The sequence below is a fragment of the Branchiostoma floridae genome, chromosome 1 (genome assembly GCF_000003815.2).
Source record: "Branchiostoma floridae strain S238N-H82 chromosome 1, Bfl_VNyyK, whole genome shotgun sequence".
NCBI lineage: Eukaryota > Metazoa > Chordata > Leptocardii > Amphioxiformes > Branchiostomatidae > Branchiostoma > Branchiostoma floridae.
This window is the reverse complement of record NC_049979.1, coordinates 21,741,647-21,764,156: the sequence shown is the minus strand read 5'-3', so window position 1 is coordinate 21,764,156 and position 22,510 is coordinate 21,741,647. Positions and strand designations below refer to the sequence as shown.

The window sequence follows — 22,510 nt, the reverse complement described above, 5'->3', positions numbered from 1 at the left end:
GTGCCTTTCTCTTCCTTTAATGGCACACTCGAGGGAACTCACCTCCAAGTGTTATAGACATTTGTGCCCTAAAAATGTCACGCGAATTCGTGCTACGTTATTAGGGCTGGTATAGGAGGAAATTCGATACGCAACTTTTCGTTTGATCTTCCTATCCTGATGTGTTGTATGATGTATATCTGTTTAAATCTGTAAGATTAATGGTTAAAAGCTAACTGGGCCTATAACCAAGTTTTACAGTATATAGTAGAGTGGACTCTGTCCTCAGCTAACCGACATCTATCGCACCGCTGTCATCCCTAAGTAAGACATCTGGAGTCGCATAGTTCAAGTTTCTGAACCTTTATTCAGCCTGTCGGCCAAACCGATTACGTTGCGTACAACTTCTTCAGTGGCTGAAGGCATAATAACACAAGTTCGTGAAGCTCGCACTTATATTATACCTTTCCAGTGCATAATGCCATGTTTTTTTTCCAGTTCATACCGCCCTCGTACGTGGTGCCCTATGTATATAGGACTGATGCGTTGTATGATATCTGTGTAAATCTGTAAGATTTATGGTTAAAAGGTAACTGGGCTTATAAGTTTTACACAATGAACATGTAGGTAAACTATGTATAATTATACCCGACAGAACAAATTCTTAACATTCGTCAATTCTGATTCTTGTATGTCTGTTGTTGTGCAGTGTGGCTTTATGTCAAACTCGACCGACTTCGTTCGGAGAAGGATAGACTTCAGACGACAGTGGACGGGGACACGGACACTCTGGTGACTCTGAAGCTGAGAACCGAAACTCTTACCGATCAGAGAAAGTCCCTGGAAGCACGTCTGCGTGATGGTATATGTGACATCGAGATATTACAAAACGTCACCCAACAGTTGAAGAATAAGTTAGATGTGGTGTCCCGGCAACTCATCGATAGGGATCAACGGTTACGGACGGTGGAGGATAGGCTTAGCTCTCTACAAGGTTGCGATGATTGCCTCCTTCGAGGTATGATGAATTGATTTCTGTCTATCTGTATTTGTTCTTTTTCGCCGTAGTTTTAATAACTTAAAGTTGTTTGCTGTTTATACTGTGGTTCTTTTTCTCTCTGCGTTTGCCTATTTCCGCACTTATTTCAATATGTTAGATCAAGACACGTCTCATAACAGTGACATGAAGTGAAAAAATATTAGAGTTGCAGGAGCGGCAGAGAGTGGGGTTCAAAGTTGACATAGTTAGCAATTCATCAACATTGTGTGACGACTTACAGACAATTCAGGTTATGAGGTCATTGAAAGGGCCTGATGATTCAGTATTTGCAATTTCTGAACTTACTAATATATGATTTACCCCGTCTGTTCGCCTCTATTTCAGACTGTTCCGATGTCAGAGCCCAGAACAGCTTAAACGGCGTGTATCCCGTGTGGCCGAAGAACTTTACAAACGCGTTTTATGTGTTTTGTGATATGACCACTTCTGGTGGTGGCTGGACAGTCATTCAACAACGGTTAGACGGCTCCGTGGACTTCTTCAGGAATTGGACGGAATACAAGACCGGATTTGGCGACCTCAACGGCGAATTCTGGATTGGAAACGATAACCTGTACCTCCTGACAAGCCAAAATGACTACAAGTTGCGCGTGGACCTGGAAGATTGGGAGGGCAACAAGGTTTACGCTGAATACAGCTCATTTACAGTCAGCTCGGAAGACGATAACTACAGGTTAAGACTCGGATCGTACTCTGGAAATGCTGGGGATTCTATGACGGCCTTGAACTCCACACAGGAGATGAATCTGACTGACGCGCAGTTCAGTACAAAGGACAGGGACAATGAAAGCAGCTCCAAAAACTGCGCATTTTTATTCAAAGGGGGATGGTGGTACAATGACTGCTTTCAGGCCAACCTGAACGGTAAATACTACCGACAAAGTAACTATAACTCAAATGTTCCAGACGGCATCATTTGGTGGTCTTTGAAGAAGAGTTACAACTACTCTTTGAAGCGAGTGTCTATGAAAATACGACCAATGATTTTTATTCCCTAAAGTATATATAAGAGCTACAAATAACTTGCGAGAGCGTATTTGCTTTGTGATATCGTTTTTCAGACCAGGAGGGACTGTTGCGGAGACAATTTTATGGATGACTTTTCTATAGATCTATACGGACTCTACACGTTAGTGTTGGTAGTTTCTAGTAACGTGATTTACGTCATATCATTACGGCACACCTCCTACAGAGTATGGTATGGCACGTCAAGTAGTTTGGGTTCCGCTTTTCTGTTTTTATGGCAAAGTTGTGGACTTATTCTGGATTGGTACTGTAAAAGGCATGATCAGCGTTGCCTGAAGTGTTATGGACGCGATTATCGACGCAAGGCAACTGCAGTGGAATCGAAGTGTGGAGCATTTAGATACAGGAGTAGGACAACAACACAAAACAAGATGGCGGCTATGGGGTACCTCGTGGTCACGTGACCTGATACGTAGTAGGTCACGTGACCAATGGAGTTCACAGACTCGGTATGGGCGGTAGTTACATACGGAGGACAAATGGTGGTAAGTTTCTCCTGTCAAAGGTGGTCCCCTACGGTTCTGATTGGTCGTCCGGCAGCCCACCACCGGGGAACCTGCTTTAATTCCCCTTTCAAACCCCACTGCTGAGATGAAAGCCCTCATCGATTTTCTATCACAATCATCAATTAGACGTATTGATTTCTCACCGAAGTTTGACGGAGGTATCAGGAACACCCCTTGCGGCGATAAGCCACTTTAAAACTTGCAAACTATGTGAAACGTTGGAAGAACAAAAGGCCCTAGGGTTCTATTAATAACCAGGCAGAGAGATCAGAGGACGTTTCATTTCTTGTCGAACAATGCATGGTTTTGAGGCATGTCTCTGTAACTTTACGGTCTGAGTTTGCACGAGCTTTTGTTGTATTATGCTGGACCTTGTTTCATAGTGCGTACACAAGAACAGAGATATCAGTGCACTTGATTGAGTGAGTTTGCTATTTTACTAAGATACCGAATGACAATTGGTATTACGTTGTCAACACAAAATGTCAGCCTTCTGAACTTTTTAATTCCTGCACCACATGGGTTATAGCTTGTTGCAATATCGCCAAATCTACATAACCGTAGATGGTTTTATGTATTTTTTGCTACATGTCGTTTCCGTAGAGCAACCATGTGGTATCTTAAAACCATGCAACCCCCATTTGACGGCCTCTTGTTTAATTTCCTTGCCTTTCTTGCACGCTCCATGTAGGCAAAACTCTTGGGGTGTAATTATCTTGAGATAAGGTCTCATTTAGCACGCCAATAATGCCAGTTAACTCTCAGACTGTACCAGCTAGCCCCAAAAGAAAGACCTGAATAGATTTAGTCCCAGTCAAAACGTACAGGCACCACATATGTATGGTAATCGATTGCGATAATCAGTTACTTCAATTACCAGTAGCTTCGAAGATCCCAACAAGGCTGTTGATTATAAGCTGCTATGAATTGCTTAGATTCTTGTAGAATCTGCTCGACTACCTTATAACTGTTGAGTTTTTATACATTTAAATACTTTAATATCAGTCAAGAGTATTGAATGGATTAGAAAATGTCTTTAATTTGCATTGATCCGATATCCGATGTTTTTTTAACTTTGCCATTTAGCCGCAAGGGGGAGTCGAATGAGCTTAAACTTAGGATTTCCAAAATCCACCTCTGGAATGGAAAATGTACCTTGATTCTCGAAATCGGTTGGGGATGTAAATCTAAAACAAAGGAATCGTCCTCTGATTCACTGAAAAGTCACAATAAAAAGAAAGCAGAGAAACATCCCTTGTTTTTAGTTTAAAGACGATGTAGCTTTGTAGTTCTGAAAGGGATATGATATCACTTTAAGGAAATTGAGTCAAAGGAGAGCTACTGTTATCAATCCATAGAATATTATTATAGCCTATGTCTGCAGAGCTAAAACATGGTTGGGAGGACGACTTGCTGCTTTTATACCTCTGTATATCCCCGTGTGAGGGGATACACACAGCATCTGTTACATACCCCTGAATAGGACGTGCCTTTCTTACCTTATGTCGTTGGGTTGGCATACATGTATATGAGCACGTTTGAAAAGCGATACGTCGGGATTTCTAACATGTACAGAAGACACGATATGTTTGACGATTTGTTGTAAATATCACAACTGCAATTGGTTTGTATAGATGCAGTTGTTCTTGACACCAGCCAGACTAAGTTGGTTGGACAGCCGTGGTCAATGAGCGTTCGTTCATCATTGTACTTGTGCGACCATTTGTACAATTCCATGTATCCATTGTGCCATACCAAATGACTGATATAGACATTACGAGATTTATTGGATAGTTATTACAACATTGTTTTCGACAATGAGTGTGTCTAGTGAGTCTTTACTGAAAACAACATATTTAGTATCAATATTCATTACTAATTTGCTGAAGGGTGATTAGGATATAATAATATAAAGTTTCTGGCTAGAATAGTGTGCGAGTAAAACATTACTCATATTTACAATACACAAATCCAATTCTAAGCTCAGAATACGTTCATGGCAGTTCTAATAAGCTAGGATTGGCTCCTGATAGAAAAAGAATTAAAAAAAAGACATAATAAAAACACATCTGCAAAACAATTTAATACAATAGATAACTTTAGATGCTGTAGGCTTAGAACCACGACGAATATATTATCTTCAACGACAACAGAGTTGTTGATACAATCCAGGCATACGTATTGCTTACATGACGTGCATATAATATTATGCTTGCATTTCTTGCGTGTAATATTATTTTAAGCTTAAACTCGAATATCTTCCTGCCATATCATCATATCAAGTAGAGCCACGAAAACAGTACTTCGCCGAGTTCTTGCTAGTTCTCTTTTCCTTTTCTCTGAACTAGAAACATGGCCATCATCGCTCATTCACACAAAGAGGATGTCCTCACCGTTGAGTCAAGGTTCGCTGCAGAACGTCAACTGCGGCAAAGATATCATTTTCAGCTACACGACAATACAATTGTTGATACAATTCAGGCATACGTATTGCTTACATTACTTACGTGCAGTATCATGCTAAGCTTAAACTCGACTATTTTTCTGCCGTATCATCATATCAAATGTAGCACAGTATGTCATAACATCAACTATTTACTGGCTTCTTGCTAGAGCTCTTTTTTTCCTCCTTAAACCAGAAACATGGTCATCATCGCTCATTCACACAAAGAGGGTGTCCTCATCGTTGAGTCAAGGTTAACGCCATCTATTACGCTGTAGAACATTATTCTCTCCTCGCCTACAACGAAACGTTGCATTTCTCCTTACTTCTGATACACGTATGAAGTCATTGTGCGATCAGAACATTGTTGCCGCCTCCTCAAAAGGAGACGACAATAAGTACATTCACGAGAAACCCGACTCTTGAGCTCGTAATATTCCTTTGTGGATATGAAGGATCGTTTTTTTCCAACTGCAAGTCTCAAGTGGACCTTGAACTGATCAGATAAAAAGGAAACTTCATAATTATCAGAAGATAACATATTGGACAGAAGTGAAGTTCGGAAATGACAAGTTCAGTTGAAAACAAAATCATTCATGCCCCTTATAACGTTTCATGATGATAACGTTTCATTGATTTTGTAATGTGAAAAGTGGTTTTGCTTTATTGATAAGCTAGTGTAAGTTAGAAACATGTAATTACACGAGAGTGATCGTGATTTTTAAAAAGATTGTTATTAATGATCGAAGCTTCATGAATTGGAAAAATGTGATTTGATAAAAAGCCTCCATATGAAACTGACAACAGTTAAAGCCATGTTACATTCTTTAGAAAACAAAATCCATGCACAATAATCCCTATACCTGCGTTATGCCATTTTCTATCCAAAAATGGAAAAGGGTTCTACAATAAAGCAGTTATTTTAAGCTTTCATTTTCATTATGTTTTTCTATGCCCTCAGCCATATTGGATGTGTCGTCATGGACCTCCAATTTCGCAACAAAAGAGGACAAAGCGGGGCGTCATGAAACTGCAGTTATATTGATGAATGCCGTACATATAGGACAAAAGCAAAATTGCCACTGTAGTAATTTCCACCATTCTTCCTACTAATTGTGCCAATTTGGTGAAGTGTGTGGACAGGTGGTCCATGGGTAATTATACAACAGAGACTTACTTACTTGATGATCTGGATTACATCCTCGCGTGCATCAATTTTTCTTCGTTCGAAAACAAATCGTTTCTGGACAAACTTCCAAATCGTTGAAAGGAGATGCATAATTAGCAGACAAATGCAATAATTGGCGAAATATAAACGGAAAGCAGATGCTAATAAGCAAAGCCTCCCAAATTCTAGGAAGAAGGTGTGAAAGAACGTGTGTTCAGTCATCTGTATAACCAACCTGACCACTCATATTTTTTTCATAATGATGATCTTCATTTTCATGTTCCTGCCCATATAGGCAACTTTTTTGCCCAACCGCACGGTTGCATCAGTTTTGAGGTGCCCAGATGATGTCATCCATATAATCAAATAAAAACGGCCATATTTTACTTTAGAGAGTTCTTTCTGACAGGGAGCTCATCTTTCGTAATCACATCGAGCTTTCCTTGTACGTAATGCCGATTGACTGGCCTATTTCGTCGCGTTTGGAGAAGCTTATTGGTTAATAAATGTCGTCCAGAATTCTTGATTGCGCATCGTTATCACCTTTGGCCCCTGTAAGATTTTAATAAAGCAACAAATCTATATCAAAGTTTATCTAGGCAAGGTGGGTATCTACATCCGTGCCAAATCCTATATATATTGATGGATTGAAATATTACGGAACGAGGGCTGCTACACCCACGCAGGTAACTTGCGTATTTTGGTGACCCTTGTTCCCTGTCAGTTCTTGAGACGCAAAATCAGCATTCAAGTCCCTTGTCGTTCGATTTGACAGATCTAGAGCTGTTAACAAAATTCATAGAAGAAAACGACCATCTTTACACTTAATATCTTTTATTGTATTTTCAGTCATGATTTTACAGTTTTTTTGATGATTTAATTATGAAGGCAGGGTCACAAAATTCCAATTCAGGTCGCTGCCCGATCGCTGACTATTGGATCATGGAATACGGTACATGCGTATATATCATAGATCATCGACGAATAACCAGTTGTACCATATGATAACAAAATGTTACAGAACACGGCTTATGATATTTCTAGCCTCAAAAGCATCTCTGACGTTATGATTATTAAGGGAACATCTTGTCCTTGTGATTATCAATATTCAACTGTCAACCTTACAAAGGTCTTCTTGTTGAGTAACAAGTCTGCATATACTGTTCCACAACTTAATAAAGCAAAAGGCACACCTATATATTGACGTATTTGGTCAGTAATTAAGAAAAATGAAGAAGGCGAAGCTAGAGCAAACATATGACTCTCTACGGGGTAAACCCAATAAAAGTACATGCTCAAGTGACGCCACTATGGCGAGGACCAAGGCACCGTGGGCGAGTTCATTAGAGTTCAGCATCTAGACTCAATTATAAGAACACATAAATCTTTGCCTTATGTGTCGAAAACTATTAAGGAAGACAGGTGAAATGCTTTAGCCCGAAGATATGGGTCAATTAACAACTTCTTCTGTATTCCATCTACCAACATGGTCGTTCCCTCCGTCAAATTACGCGCTATTGTCTACCAATATTGCAGTAGAGGGGATCAGGTCGATTTCCAAATTCATGGCGAATCCCCTGGCGGTTCAAGGAAACGGGCAGGGTCAACACAATATATGGATAGTCTAATAGGCACGTGGGCTACATATTTTTACCTAGCGTTTGACAAGGTTGTCTCTTGTTTGGATAAAGACGGCGAATGAAGAAAATGCGTACATGTAGCAGCAATAGACCATTTAGTTTGTATAGGTGAGAGGGGAGCGCACGTGTGAAACTCCGTTACTTTGCCAATGAAAGCCTGCCGTGTGACTGGTTTTGATGTCAAGCTAAAATAATGCAATTTGATTAACCTAAACGTCAAGACCAGTCTTGGCATTTCTTCAATCAAAGAACACTCAGTTATTCAGCGTCGATTTAGTAGGTGAAAACGTATCAAATCTACTTCTTTTGCCACACACGAGATGGAAGATAACGCATACCACATGTGTATGGTGCCGTTCAAATGAAGCAGAGCAGAAGAGAGACCGGTCCTAACATAACTTGTTGAAGTACAATTGCATTATCACCTCCATGAACGGAAAGGTATTGTTTTCAGTGTGTCTGTTAGTCTTTATGTTTGTTTGTGTTTTCCTAAGTGAAAATGCTACCGGAGAATCTTACCACATAGTGACAGGAAGTGAAGTTCATAAGTGGAGTTTAATTTGTCATTCATCAACCGGATCTGACAGCTGACAGACATTCCAGATCATAGGGTCAATGACAGAAACCAACTACTTATTCGTGAGGATAAACTGTTTTTAGTAATTCTATTTTGTATTTTCCTTTTTACATATTTTCTTTTACTGAAGGTTTCGTTCTGGTGTGAAACAGATAGTCCATGACACGTGCCTGTTGTACGCCCCAGTTCTCGCTTAATAATGCTAAACCCACGATCGGTACATGCTCTAAGGGAATCAATATTTTTCATTCTTCGTGGTGGAGGTCATTCTTAGGGGCAATTATGGCTCTGTTGGTCCAAGGAACTCACCTAACAGGCGACCTGACGTCACCAGACATACCCGAGAGGTCAGCTAGCCGTCTGGCCCTAATCTTGAGGATTGATACATTCGTAACTTTATTTTCACAGTGTGGAATTGAGACATGCGGGTTGTGGCGATCTGATCATGGGGTATGGGATAATGTAACTCTTCAATAGAAGATACATTTCATTTTTGCGATAGATATAAAATCGAGTGTACTCAGTGGTTTTAGTTTCGAAGCCAGTAGACAGCGGCAATCATGTTTTCGTGGTGGTTGAGATTGCAGTGAAGACGTCAACGCAAAAACCGCGAGTTATAAGCCACATTGTGAGAGTCAAAATTGGAAGTATCCTCAGATCACCAAAACACTCAAGACAAACCTTCATCACCAAAATCGTCGTACTGCATGTCTTATTTTGCAACACAACGCATGTCTCCTGGTGTTTATGTTATCGGATAGTGTTCAAGCGCTTAGAGAAAAATAACTTCTTGTATATCTCTTGGGACACCCGAGTAATTTCATTGCGACCTACATATTCACTGTCGCACTGACTGTCATATACTATTGATTCACGTCAAGAAGAGGGTTTGTCAACATTGGTACAACTTGTTATATTCTATTGACCTTCCTTCCTCATTAGATGTCTACCAACTACGGCGGCCATTTTGAATTCCCCGGGACCGTACCATTGTTTGTACCAAAACGAGGCTGCAGCTGGTGTTCACTACTTATCCGGCCGGCATTACAGTACACATGTCGTATGCCATCTTCTGTATTAAGTTTTGCTACTATAAGGTGAAATGATGTGGTATATGTGTCTGTCACGTGTAGGGAACATTGCGTAGATGTACCATAGTAGCTCACCTTGCCTTGTAGGGATGTCACTTACCACAGAAGATGTCATGCCAATACTGTAATAAAGCTTATAAGTAGACAGCACCAACTGCAGCCTAATTATGATTTAGTGCAAGTAATGACACAGCCCTGGAAAATCAAAAATGGCCGCCGTGAGCTAGATATGGAGACTAAAAAAATTGTGAATTCTGTACGACATTTGGCTACATGGTCAAATGAGTCACTGGAGAAATCCAAGACTGGGTCAGATTAAATCAGGACATCGGTCAAAACTCCTAAATTGTTTGATAACCCTCCCAGAGGACTTCGTGCAATTGCCACCAACTAGTTTTACCCAGCCCGAGACCAGGAGTAGGTCGATGCTTGACGAGAAATAATAAAATGTCATGCCTCAAGTACCAAAGTTATCAACTTAGAAATGAGGTGTTTAAGATTAAAATTAATCTCTAGAACGATGATCAAAACTCATTGCCACCAAGGATCATTATAATCAGATAGATACCTTGTAGATGCAAAAAGGTAATGACAGGTACTAGGTCCGTCGTTGTGCAATGTAACCAGCTGCTGACGCGCTGCTTGCCTTAGAAGCTGGTGTATTATACGACGAAGGGTGATGGTACTGGTTGTATAGACATAAATAAAGAGTCAAAGCAAGTTTGAAGTGAAAATGGATGAAGTGTTGATGTATACAGGTTTCTTATCAACAGTACTCTGGATATGTTCAAACAATGTCTATATGACAAATTGATATGTCACATAACAAATTGATATGTCTTTGAATTTCTTTGCAGCAAAGGAAACGTCAACTTAATATAGATAATATAGAGAGGAGTGTCATTTTATTGTGGATTTCTCTTGATGCAACAAAGAGTGACATAAAATTTGTCAATTATATGCTAGATAAGTTTCTTGTTTTCTTCTAATTGTAGCTTTAAGAGCATAAACATGTCATAAATATAATTGATTGATTGATTGGTTGATTGGGTATATTCATTCGTTAATGTTTGTATGGCGTGTAAAAACAACGTCAGATCTATCGATGGAATGTAAAGAATGGATTTTAAGATTTGTTATCTATTCAGTTCTTGTTGGCATGGGTTATTGGCCATTCGATGTTTGATTTGCAAAAAGTAAAGGAGGTTTTGTTCATTTTCAAGCACATATTTATCAAACTGAGAGTCGATTAATTTGTTGGTCTGTTGATTTACCTCTAGAGATTCTTTTCTGAATAAAAAAAAGATAGAATATTTCTTTTGTCTTACCAGAATGACGGAAGCAACACAATATTATTAAATTAACCACAATAAAGTGATAATTATTTGCAAAAACAACAATGAAAACAAGTTGAAACATCGTGCGCTGGCTACATTATAGTAGCTTTCTGTGAATTACCATGTTGTTCACATGTATCTACATCGCCAACATGATATTGGCTTCAAAACTTGACAGTTCATCGCCGATACTGTCGATAGCCGTGCTCTCAATTGTGTTTCTGTTGGCAGTCTAATATAAAGAATCAATTCCCACTGGTCCATGTGTGTACGTAGAAACACGTTGTCTCCGAAAAAAACGACACATTGTGTACAAAATGTATTACATTTCCAAAGTCATGTGGATTTGAGAGGTGTAAAGAAATGACCATAAGAAGGGGGGATCTACCTTGACATTCTTCAAGATGATGGAACACAATTCAAACTAGTCAAGCATACGTTTGAATAACAACTATAACTATGTCATACATTGTTATATTTTGATGTCATATGGTTGGTATAAGCTGGTTTAGAAATGCATATGCATGTGCTTGTGCACCAAGAACTTTAATTGATTGGATTATCGTCAAGGCGGGTAATGGTGACCACGTATAATAATATTTCATTATTCTCCTACAGTCGGTTATTCACCTCAAGCTTGTTAAACAACGAAAGCAAACGATGTATTAACCTATACTGCAATCAATTAGAAACATATCCGATGTTCGCACGTCTATGAGAGCGGTGACTATTTGTCCGTAGCTATATACATGTCCTCAAAGTTATCACTGCTACCCGAGGGAGGTCAAGTTCAATAAGCACACCGCGCACTTTCGTGTTCCGTTTACTGATGGCCGTGGGTGCGCGCAGGTGCGATGTTCGGAATGTGGCAGATTGAAGTTATGACAAGAAATACGGCAGCACTATGTATGATGGATGTGTTTGACAGTTTTTACGCTGCGTGCGACTTTGAACTTGGCAACGGAGGTTTCAAACATGGAACTAGTAACGGAAATTAGACGATTTCATGCTAGCAGTCTTGAGGCGGTTTAACGATTATACGAAATAATAAGAATATCAAAAGTTTCTCGTATGTCTTGTTTTATGCTAGTTCATCAATCATGCAGATAATTTCAAATTAAGATTACATTTGTCCATTAATCAATCCCTGCATGTGTCGAATCGACATCTGTGAGAGTACATGAAAAGATAATAAGACAAATAAGAAACAGACCCCGTAAATTAGTGGCCTCTTCCATTGACCCCATGACCTGGAATGTCTGTCGGAGTGAATAGATTCTAGCAAAGCCGAACGTGACTTTCTGCCGCTCCAACAACTCCTACTTTTTGCCCTTAACTTCCAGCCACTCTGTAGTTAGACGTGGCTATATTTAGCATATGGAAATAACTGCGGAAACACAAACAAAACAACTACAGAAAAACAAACACACCACCGTAAACAATACCCCTGTAAACGGTGGCTATAAACATTTATTATTTTAATCCAATTTATGACACTTCTTACTAGGATTAATTTAGGCAATAACAGTATCATGAAATTAATTTCTTTGATCTATATAATTATCTATTTATGGTTATCCTTGTCTGTACTCTTTGCATGCCAGGAGCAATGTTGAGCCATTTCATAATCAAATAATAATATTCCCGTTATTAATAAAACTGCACCTGCTCCAGTCTTGTACATGCTTGGTTTCAACAACTTTAATACAAAAGTGATTTGATAAGATTGTGAAACTTTCCATCAATCATGAGAATTCATTTATTGAGACAAATATAGGTTACTATATTTGATTTGAGACAAATATAGGTTGCAATATTTGATAAGCATCAACTGAGCATAAACATATCACGACTGTCTAGTCGCAATCGACTTTTCCACCACTTTGCTATCGACCACTCCACAACCCAGGCCGGGGATAGGTGGAGAGTAGGCTGGAATCCATCTCATTCTAACTCTAGTTCTGATCGCATCTAGGAACAATATCACATTTCCGACGACTTTGATTTATCTAAGTTCATAGTCGGCGCAGAAGACTTTTAAAGACTATCTAAGACCAAAGTACAATCACTGAAAATCCTGCCCCTGGATCTGGATGGGTCTTGATGGTATTTACTAAGTAAGTAGGTATAAGAAGACGGGGTTAAAGCTAAATTTTGGCTTGCCCTGGATGTGCAACAAAACTCTCAAACATAGTATCTTTTGTCGTGGATGTGCAATGACCTGAGTTTTTTGTACAATGTATTTTTTTATACCGACCATAGCCTGGAAAAGGTTGGGAGGCCATGGTCAGCTTTGTGCGATATAGGAGCTTGAGAATTAAAATCATGTAGCAAAATCACCACGCTATTGTCATTTTTTCAACGCTGTAAACATGACTTGAATACAAACCTGAGCAGCTACAACATCGTGAGAGAGTGTAATGCAAGTATACGGATGTCTGAAAACTAATGAACAAGACACATACACAGGCCAACTACCATGACCTTTATCTCCGTTACGATCAAGAGAATCTCTCATACCACAATGTCCCTGCCGCTCATGCCACTGAGAGAAACTTCAGTGAAGGTCAGCATGTCCTGTGAGTGTAGCTATGACATTATATTGATAGATATCCCTTTTACGCGCCGCCATGTGGAGGATATTGAAGGGTACCTGCAGGGTAGATGAGGCAGGACCCCAAACCCTTGCCCTTTGATGTCATCAGTCATGCTCACGTAGACATACATCATCCAAGCGTTGGTGACGCTAATAATCGTGCAATTACAGGGCTGAGCCTACAACCTATTGATCACAAATTCCCCTTCATCTTCTGTCACTCTGGTATACCTGCTTGGACCCCAAACAATCGACGCCATGTTCTGAAACCGCCGTATGAATCGTAGCAGTAATTAAAGGTGTCACATTTAAAAATTAACACATAACCCAACTACAATGTACTGTATGTGACCTGAAATCTAATGTGGTAGTACAAGAAAGCAAGTGTCTTCAAACGATCCAATATTTGCATGCCTGTGTACAAAGATAACAAAAACTCCAGATTCAAATCCTAGGCCTTATTCTAAACTTACGTCACTTTCTACGCAGATCAATACAACACAATAACCCGTATTGCCCCGGTAATCGAAGCAATTGTACTAGAATGACGATCAATACTTTAAAAAATGCTGACTTTAGTGAGGAGTTCTTCTGACAAAAAGTAAGGTGATTTTCATCTGTACACTTCAAAGTACAAACTAGAAATATGACTTCTATCTTTGCAATTCTGCTTACTTCTAAACAACAAAAGATTGAATAATAAATATGTGATATTATGTTACGGGTCGGATTGAGCTAACGAAGGGCTTCAGTATCTTTTGTAATAAGAAAGCTTAAAGCTTCAGTCTATTTTCTTTGCATTGCGATAACGTTAGTCATATATAAAGATGTATTTAAATTTACTTTCAAATTTACCACCAACAACCCCCCTCTCCCCCAACACACACACTGACGGTCATACCATCACCCAAATGCTGGTCTAGACAAGTCAATTGTGTTAGCAACGGGAACATATCAGCATCGGTGTACAACACGCCAAGGTTATGTATGGCCGCGACAACGAGACAAACGCTGTAATACAGCAGCGGCTCCTCTTATATGAAGTAGATTATGTTCTAATAATGATAGTAATCCGGACATTTCCTGTTGGCGGTCCAAGGTCAGCCCATACTGCAGCCCCAGATGGCAATATCAGGCTTAGGGTCGATGGAACCAGTGACAAGCCCGAATCACTCATAGTAAAATCAATCGATGATTCGCGCCGACATTTCTCATCCAGGACAACTTTGCCAATGAGTGATTTCGTTAATTCCAAAAGGAGACATCTCATTCAGAAAAATGATATATAATCGAATAACACTGTGGACCATATCATAAGTTTGAAATTCCTGTACAATGGGATATTGCCGTTGAGGTGTAAATCCAGGAAGTGGGACTTTTGCAACATGAATGCCGCGATTTTTTCCATCTGAATAGAGAGGAACGTTAACGTTTAAAGAAACCTACAAGTTTTAACATTAATATCCAGAACTTCATCTGCCAAGACACACTTGTTTCAAAGTATGCCATCTAATCTTTGTACAATGATACATCGTGTAAAATTCATGTCGATATTCATGAATAAATTTCATGGTATTTGACCTTACAAATGTTAACAAAAAGCGGCTGGGGTAATCGAGAAAAATAAATCATTTAGATAAATACGAATGGGCAGCGTGAATGAGTCTGTAGCCAGATTTCCCACCATTGCCTCATTCAATACAACTTATTTGATTATTCGATGACTTCCGTGAAACCTGAGGTACTGTTATGCGTGGATATGGCTATGTCTCTGTATATCTATTTGCAGTTAAACTGAAAAAACTCTGGATGGATTGTGATGGCATTTATATATATCCTAGAAGGTATTGGGATGACGGGGGTCAGGGTAGATTTCTAGAGTCATGGCGGCTTGCCTTGGGCTTGGTAGTGTAACAGAACTTCCGGGATGTGTATCTTTTGTCATTGGACATGCAATGGCCTTATTTTTGTTGGCTGCAGAAATCACTTGGCTGCAATTTTGATGCCTTTGTGTATTTATGAGAAAATCATAAAAATTAGGACTACATTTGCATAGGTAATAGGGAAATTCGATATCATCTTTTTCTATGTACCCTTTGTCCTGGACATGCTATGAATGATATGGATATTCGGGTGGCAACTAACGTTTGACGGATACAAGAAGTTGTATTCAATACAGATTTGGTTTATTTTGAACCCACAGGGGCGTTTTGATAGACACTTATATATAAAAATGACAGTTCTAGAAAAGAGGGGTCAATTTCCTTGCTTTGGTGTATGCTAGTAGCTTAGACAGATATGTGCACAAAGTATGCAGTTACGATTTAATTTGCAGGAAATCATGAGATTCCCGTGTTTTCCATGATAATACATCAATAAATGTTCCGTATTCTCCATTGTTATTTAGTTTTTGTGTGCAGTGTCATAAAGTTTAGATAGACTGACTGACAGTAGAAGTAGTATTTAATCTATAGCAAGTGAAACAATACTAATTAAGCAAAACTGGTTGAACGTTAGGCGTAAAATGTCATTTATGGTTAGAAGTTTGTCGACCAGATTGCTTGTATGTATGTGAATGTTAAGTGTACCAAATGAGGAATGTCCAAAACGTGATAGTAGCCCCACCATGCGAGATGCTGCGGTACACAGAACAGCTCAACAAGACACAGAATACAATTGATTCTTGTACTTCCACGTATTTGTGTCAACATTTGATTCTTTTATCAGATACACTTATTGCGTACAGATTTGATTAAATGCATGTCACGCAAGGTTGTAACTATGACATTAGGTGATCAGTCACTTCCCCGTTATGTTATTGCTTTTAGGAAGACCCCCGCGGAAGAACCAATCGACAGAGAACAGTTGTTTTCTCGACACAAGTGAATAATCGGTCTCCAATAATGGCAAGTGACCTCGATACATTGCTCTATGACAAGGTACCCAGATTGTCCAGGAAGTCGAGCGTCATTTTTTTAGGACAGCGTGAAATTGATGGCGCCGGTTAAGCCGCAATCTTGCACGGGTCTGTGACTGCTGTCCACTCTTGTGAGGTGATCTGTAAAAAACTGGAAAGGACACAGGACCAAGCTGGCAGATTCTCGCACGTACAATTACTACAGGGGTACTAGTGTCAACCATACAAATCTACAGTTAATGATAAGGCGACGATGAAGAAAACCTCTAGACTATTCATGATATGCAAATTCCTGATAAACTGTTGAACCATATACCAAGCATGTAATACGAGCTCAGAAAAGAACAAGAAATAGTCAACCTTAAATGTACCAAACCCATGCATTCAACTATCGTACTATCGAACAACAGAAGCATCCTCACTAGTTACTAGATACTACTGGCTTTGAACAACGCGTACAGCTAGATGTGCAAGGGTTAGGTGTGACAGGTCGTCCAGTGCAATAATGTAGCCCGGTGCCGCTGCACACAGCGTGCCGCGCCTGCGAAACTAGTGTGTTACACCGAAGGGTGTTTATAACAGTTACAAAAGGTACAGGTACAGAAACTGGAGTGTTACGACATACCGGCCATAAACATGTAGATATAGATAAAGCATCTTGTGTGCAAAGCCAAAAGGTCGGCTATATGAATTTAGATGTAGATACAGAACCAATGATTGTTATAACGGCTTTAAAGAAGCATTATCATAAATTTATCGGGGCCCTATGGAAATGTTTGGACAACTAGAAAGGCCGACATTTGCTTAAGAGCAAATACAGCATATTTCAGCCATACCCCTTCCCACGCAACATTGGACTGTTCCAAAGCACCCCTGCGCAAAAATGGAACATCCTCTTAACAGTACATTATCCCCCAAAGTGGACTGGTATTGTGAATTGATTCCAGGTAAAAACAGAGCTTGCTTCTATTTTTCAGAAAATGACAATAATCCCACCTTCCATTCAGAAAATTTTCATCATGACTGAAAATTGTTTAATGACTTCATGTAATGTCATTAACAATTTTCAGTACGATAACTAGGTGTAAGTTTAAAAAAGTGTAAGCTCCTTGTGATGTGGGTACATTTATTATTGCAGTGAACTTTTTTTATTCAAGTAGGGCATACGATTTAATAATTATCAAGCAGGTGCAGGTACTGTAGGAGCGTTTGTTTTCTTCAAGCTGTAAAACTGTTAAACTGTTTTACTTTGTATGCAATCAGCCATCGAGCCTATTCTTATTTTAGTTTAACAACTTCCTGCCAGACCCGGAAGATACGATTGAAACTTGTTCGAGGATTTATTTTCGTCTGTCTGGTCAGTATGTTCATACCCTGGCACTGAGAGTGTTTTATTGGGCTGAAACTCTGGCAGTTTAAAGTTACTTACAATTTAAATGTTCAAAGTTTATGTCAAACAACAACAGCACTAGGAAATGTGGCCACTATAGACAGGTGGTCACTATAGAGAAAATGCTGATCTATTGACTAGGAGCCATACGTTACACATGATTTCAGTACACTGATCATTAATCATATAAACATTGCACAGGTAAGCCAATTGTTTAGATGTAAAATTAAGTTCAAATAATTCTGAAGAGAAATATTGATGAGAAAATAATCATTCTCGCCACTGTCTAACTTATAATTACGTATCAAAACTAAACGCAGATTTTCTAACTAACGCACCTTTCGCCGACTTCATCAAAGGACCGCCGGCTATCAATCAAACACGGCTGTTGATTAGACTTAGAGTTTCAAACAGTCATATGCTGTGTGCCAGTTGACAGCGAACTTCATGCTACGTGATATTTTACATTGCTTGGACCTTCTTTCCTACAGCGGTGCTTCTACAAAATATTTAGACTGTAACACTGAGTCCCACATGTTTTATAGAATAGAATTTGACGCAGAACAGCGTTTTTTGCTGGGTATTTTTCTTGAAACATGTCCGTGGGAATATCAGCGAGGCGGCGACGTAGGGATATCAGACCGTCAACAAAAGTCGCACGGCGGCTAACGGCGCAGCGAAGATACTAGCGCTATAAATAAGCGCTTCAACTAAGGATGGCAACCTGTACAATATTTTTGTATACTGTTGAGCTAAGTAAAGTTTGTTGTTTATGAGGTTTTAGTTGTCTTTGAAGCTTTGACCCGAAATATTTTAAAGTCAAACTGCTGAAGAGAAGTAAGTGACTGCTACGATTATCGTAGATATGGCCCTAAAAAAACTGATAAAAGAAGCCTTCTCAATAGTCTAAAATGCAAGAGCTTCCGGGGGGGCTTCGCCCACCTGGGTCCCCCCCCCCCCCCCCCACAGTGGCCCTGCCCCTGGACCCCGCCTGGGACATTCGGCGGCCCCCGGACCTCTGTCCGACGCTTTGAAAAAATCCTGGCGAGAAGTCTGTACGGCCTGAGTCTTCAAGTTAACGTATTGTGTGGTCCCGCTTATGAATATTAATTAGCCTTCGCTTTCCTCTTCGCTGATTGGCTGAACCATTAATTGAATTAACTCTTCCTGCCGGCTAGACGCAGGTGCAGATGTCGGCTCTGTGGGGTGAACGTCCGAAAGGTCATGGCATGGAGAACGAAAGAAAACCAATTTCCCCTAAAAAAAGTGCTGTAATTAAGCCTTTTACAGTACTTTATGCCAAAAATTTTACTTGGATCATTTTACCAACTATCTTATGCCTATCTATACCAAATGTTACTCATACCAGGGTACAGGGGTGCAAAATATACCGTTATAAGACCGTCAACAACAGTCGCACGGAGCTAACAGCGCAGCGAAAATACCATCGCTAGCGTTTCAACTTCGGATAACAAGTTATAAGTACTGTTGAACTCAGTAACGTTAAAGATTGTTTTTAGTTGCCTTTGACGGTTTGACCTGAAATAGTGTTACGCTAAACTCCTGAAGAGAAGTTAAGTGACTGCTGCGATTATCATAGATATGCCCCTAAGAACTGATACAATATAAAGCTTTCTGAATAGCCTAAAATGCGAGAGCCTTAGGCGGGCTTCGCTCCCCCTGGCAAGAACACTGCTATATAAGGGATCATGAGGCCCCGCGTATGAATATTAATTAGCCTTTGGCCTCCTCTTCGCTGATTGGCTAGGTCTTTGATTCAATTAACTCTCCGGCTGACGCGCACAGGTGTGGCTCTGTGCGGGGTCACGGAAGGCCAAAAGAAAACAAATTTCCCCTCAGAAAAGTGCCAAAATTAATCATTTTAAAGTTGTTTATGTCAAAAATTTTACTTGAATCTTGTTACCAAGTATCTAATGCCTATCTATACCAAATTCCAGGTCATTTAATTGTAATACCAGGGTACAGGAGCCAAAAGTGTCCTTTTTTTGGTCAAAAATTGGCCAAAAATCGCAGAAATAAGCATTTTGTTGCACTGTACACCAAAAGTATTATTGAATTTATATGAAGGGATTATCAAGGCACATCTGTGTCAAATTTCAGCTCATTCGGTTGCAATACCAAGGTACAGGAGCCAAAAGTGTCCTTTTTTGGTCAAAAATTGGTCAAAAAATCGCAAAAATAAGCATTTTGTTGTACTGTACACCAAAAGTGTTATTGAATTTATATGGGGGCATTACCAAGGCACATCTCTGTCAAATTTCAGCTCATTTGGTTGTAATACCAGGGTACAGGGGCCAAAAGTGTCCTTTTTTGGTCAAAAATTGGTCAAAAAATCGCAAAAATAAGCATTTTGTTGTACTGTACACCAAAAGTGTTATCGAATTTATATGGGGGCATTATCAAGGCACATCTCTGTCAAATTTCAGCTCATTTGGTTGTAATACCAGGGTACAGGGGCCAAAATATACAGTTTTGGTCTAAAATTGACCAAAAAATCTCATTAAAATCATTTTAGAGGCAGATATGAAAAAACTGAGAAAAAAATCATCAAGGTATTGGCCCATTCTACCCCTGTGCCAAATTTCAGGTCATTCGGTCCAGGAACGGCGGAGATGAATCACTTTGAAGATTTGACAGGAGAAAGAAGAAGAAAGAAGAAACATTACGAATACAATATATTTCACCATACTATGTATGGCTGAAATATAATTAGTTATTCAGCTCTTTTTGAACTCTAAAAAGTTATACTTTCCAATCGGTTAAGATCTACTACGAGTCTCTTAGCTCACCACACCACATACAACTTGATGAAATTGAAATTTCTGGTCTTGCAATAACACCATAAACTCAATAGGTGGCGCACTGCACAGTGTACTACCTAACACGTCATCCTCAGGGCACTAGTAAAAAAGCTTAACGTCATATGCCATATAAGTATGTTACATCTATATTTGGTGAATGAATGAGCATAAATTGAATTGGTGTGTATGACTAACTGGCTCTATATTCGACAATAATCTAACTGAAATCATGTCTATTTATAACAAGTAGAAAACCTTATCATCAGAATGTCACTGTACTTTTGTTTTGTCAAAAAGATCGTTATATATACTTTTCAGCATTTGTGAAAATGAGCTGCGACGTGTTAGTGTGTTTTGTTGTAATAGTAGACAAAAGAAACCTTTCACATGCGAATTTTCATCCAGGTGTACGGTTGTCATCAATGATATCGATGCGGTACCGTATTGAGACAACTTCATCATTCTAAAACTTGCTACAGTAATATCAGTGTAATTGCGACGCATAACACATCCTGGACAGCTGAAATCCACACGTGATGATTACAAGGATGCGTTCGATAAATGTGAGTCAACCTTGCTTTGCAAGCGGATCAGTGTTACACCCACATTTCACTACCGACACACTAGGTAGACTACATTTACGCCCCCGAAATTATTTCAAAGTTACACCGCAAGACTCAAAGAAGCACAATATCTCGTCAGTAGATTTTTCACGAAAACTTTGTAGCCTTCACAAAGCTGAAGTTGCATAATACCTAACAATGAATTTTGGTATTGAAGCGGCATTAAGTTTGCATGTCACTGCCTTAGGAGCAAAGAAATAGTTGCAGACCTGGTACTCTGGACACCCAGGCATGGGAAGAGGAGGCCGGGCAGACCGGCAGCAACATGCTCGGGAAAGACACAGGCTTTGAAAATGACAACCTACAAAGAGCAATGATTGACAGGGACGCATGGTCTGCCATCACAACTCGAGACCGGGTGGACTCGACTTAAGCAAGTAAGTAAGTAAGTAAGCAAGTATGAGACGACATGTTTAAGAAATATCTTTGTTTTAAATAAGAAGGAAAAAAGGCTTCTCTGAATATCATTTGAATGTTTTCGTGAATGTGCTTGTGAATGTACTCTAATCAGGTTCTATTGCTTTAATTTGGACTGACACAAATAAAGACAGATACAAGGAAAGCATACTATTAGGAAGATGAATTATATTTTATCTCTCAACCACAAGTGAATTTAAAAGAGGAAATTTACCAAATGTTCCAAATATTTTTAAATCTCATCTACCAACGAAACTTATTACTTTCTACTTCTATATTATGTTCTCCTATCCGTTTATCTACCAAACTGTTGGACAAATCACCCAACGCATACAGAAAGGAAGTCAAACCCTTTAGCAGCTTATGTAAATAGAAATAGTATACCCACGTTGTATCTTGTTGTTTTGCTTTGTTTGTAAATAGCCCTCAGGCATGGATTAAAATTATTGTTATTATTGTTATCATAATCCAAGTAATCTTTATTTGCAAATCCATCCTCGAGGGCAGCACACAAATACGAAAACGTAACATTGTTTCCAAAACATTATTGAAGAGTTTGACTAGAGGCATTTGCTGATGAAAGATCCACGATTTTTATTATAAGTGTTTTTCGTAGAAACGTAGTTTTTTAAAAAGGTTTTCCCCCTTGGTCAGCTCAGAAGTATAATCAAATATTTGGATAGCAGACTTGTAACCTGTTCTTACTTCCATTTTAAAATCATTGTGAAGACAGACAGACTTCTCCAAAAAGAAAATGATTTTGGCAAGTCACTGGCCTCTAGAGTGGCCGTTGTGATGTATTGGCAGGACCCTTGGCTTTCCAAACATTCATCTTTTCAGTGATCCGGGCATAAATCCCAGGCGGTGGCCTGGGAGTATGTTTTGATAGGTTTGGCTGCGGAGGCACCGCACAGATTG

General features: G+C 39.4%; 1 protein-coding gene across 1 annotated transcript in view; it reads left to right on the top strand.

Annotated features, from left to right (window-relative positions):
• The window catches only part of LOC118427467 (angiopoietin-related protein 7-like), a 76,921-nt gene extending 72,540 nt beyond the window's left edge, over positions 1-4,381 (top strand). Inside the window, exons 6-7 of the mRNA XM_035837285.1 lie at positions 689-997; positions 1,364-4,381. Of these exons, the coding sequence (XP_035693178.1) occupies positions 689-997; positions 1,364-2,037 (983 nt within the window). The 3' untranslated portion in view covers positions 2,038-4,381. The remainder of the gene's footprint in view (positions 1-688; positions 998-1,363) is intronic.
• Positions 4,382-22,510: the final 18,129 nt, after the last annotated feature.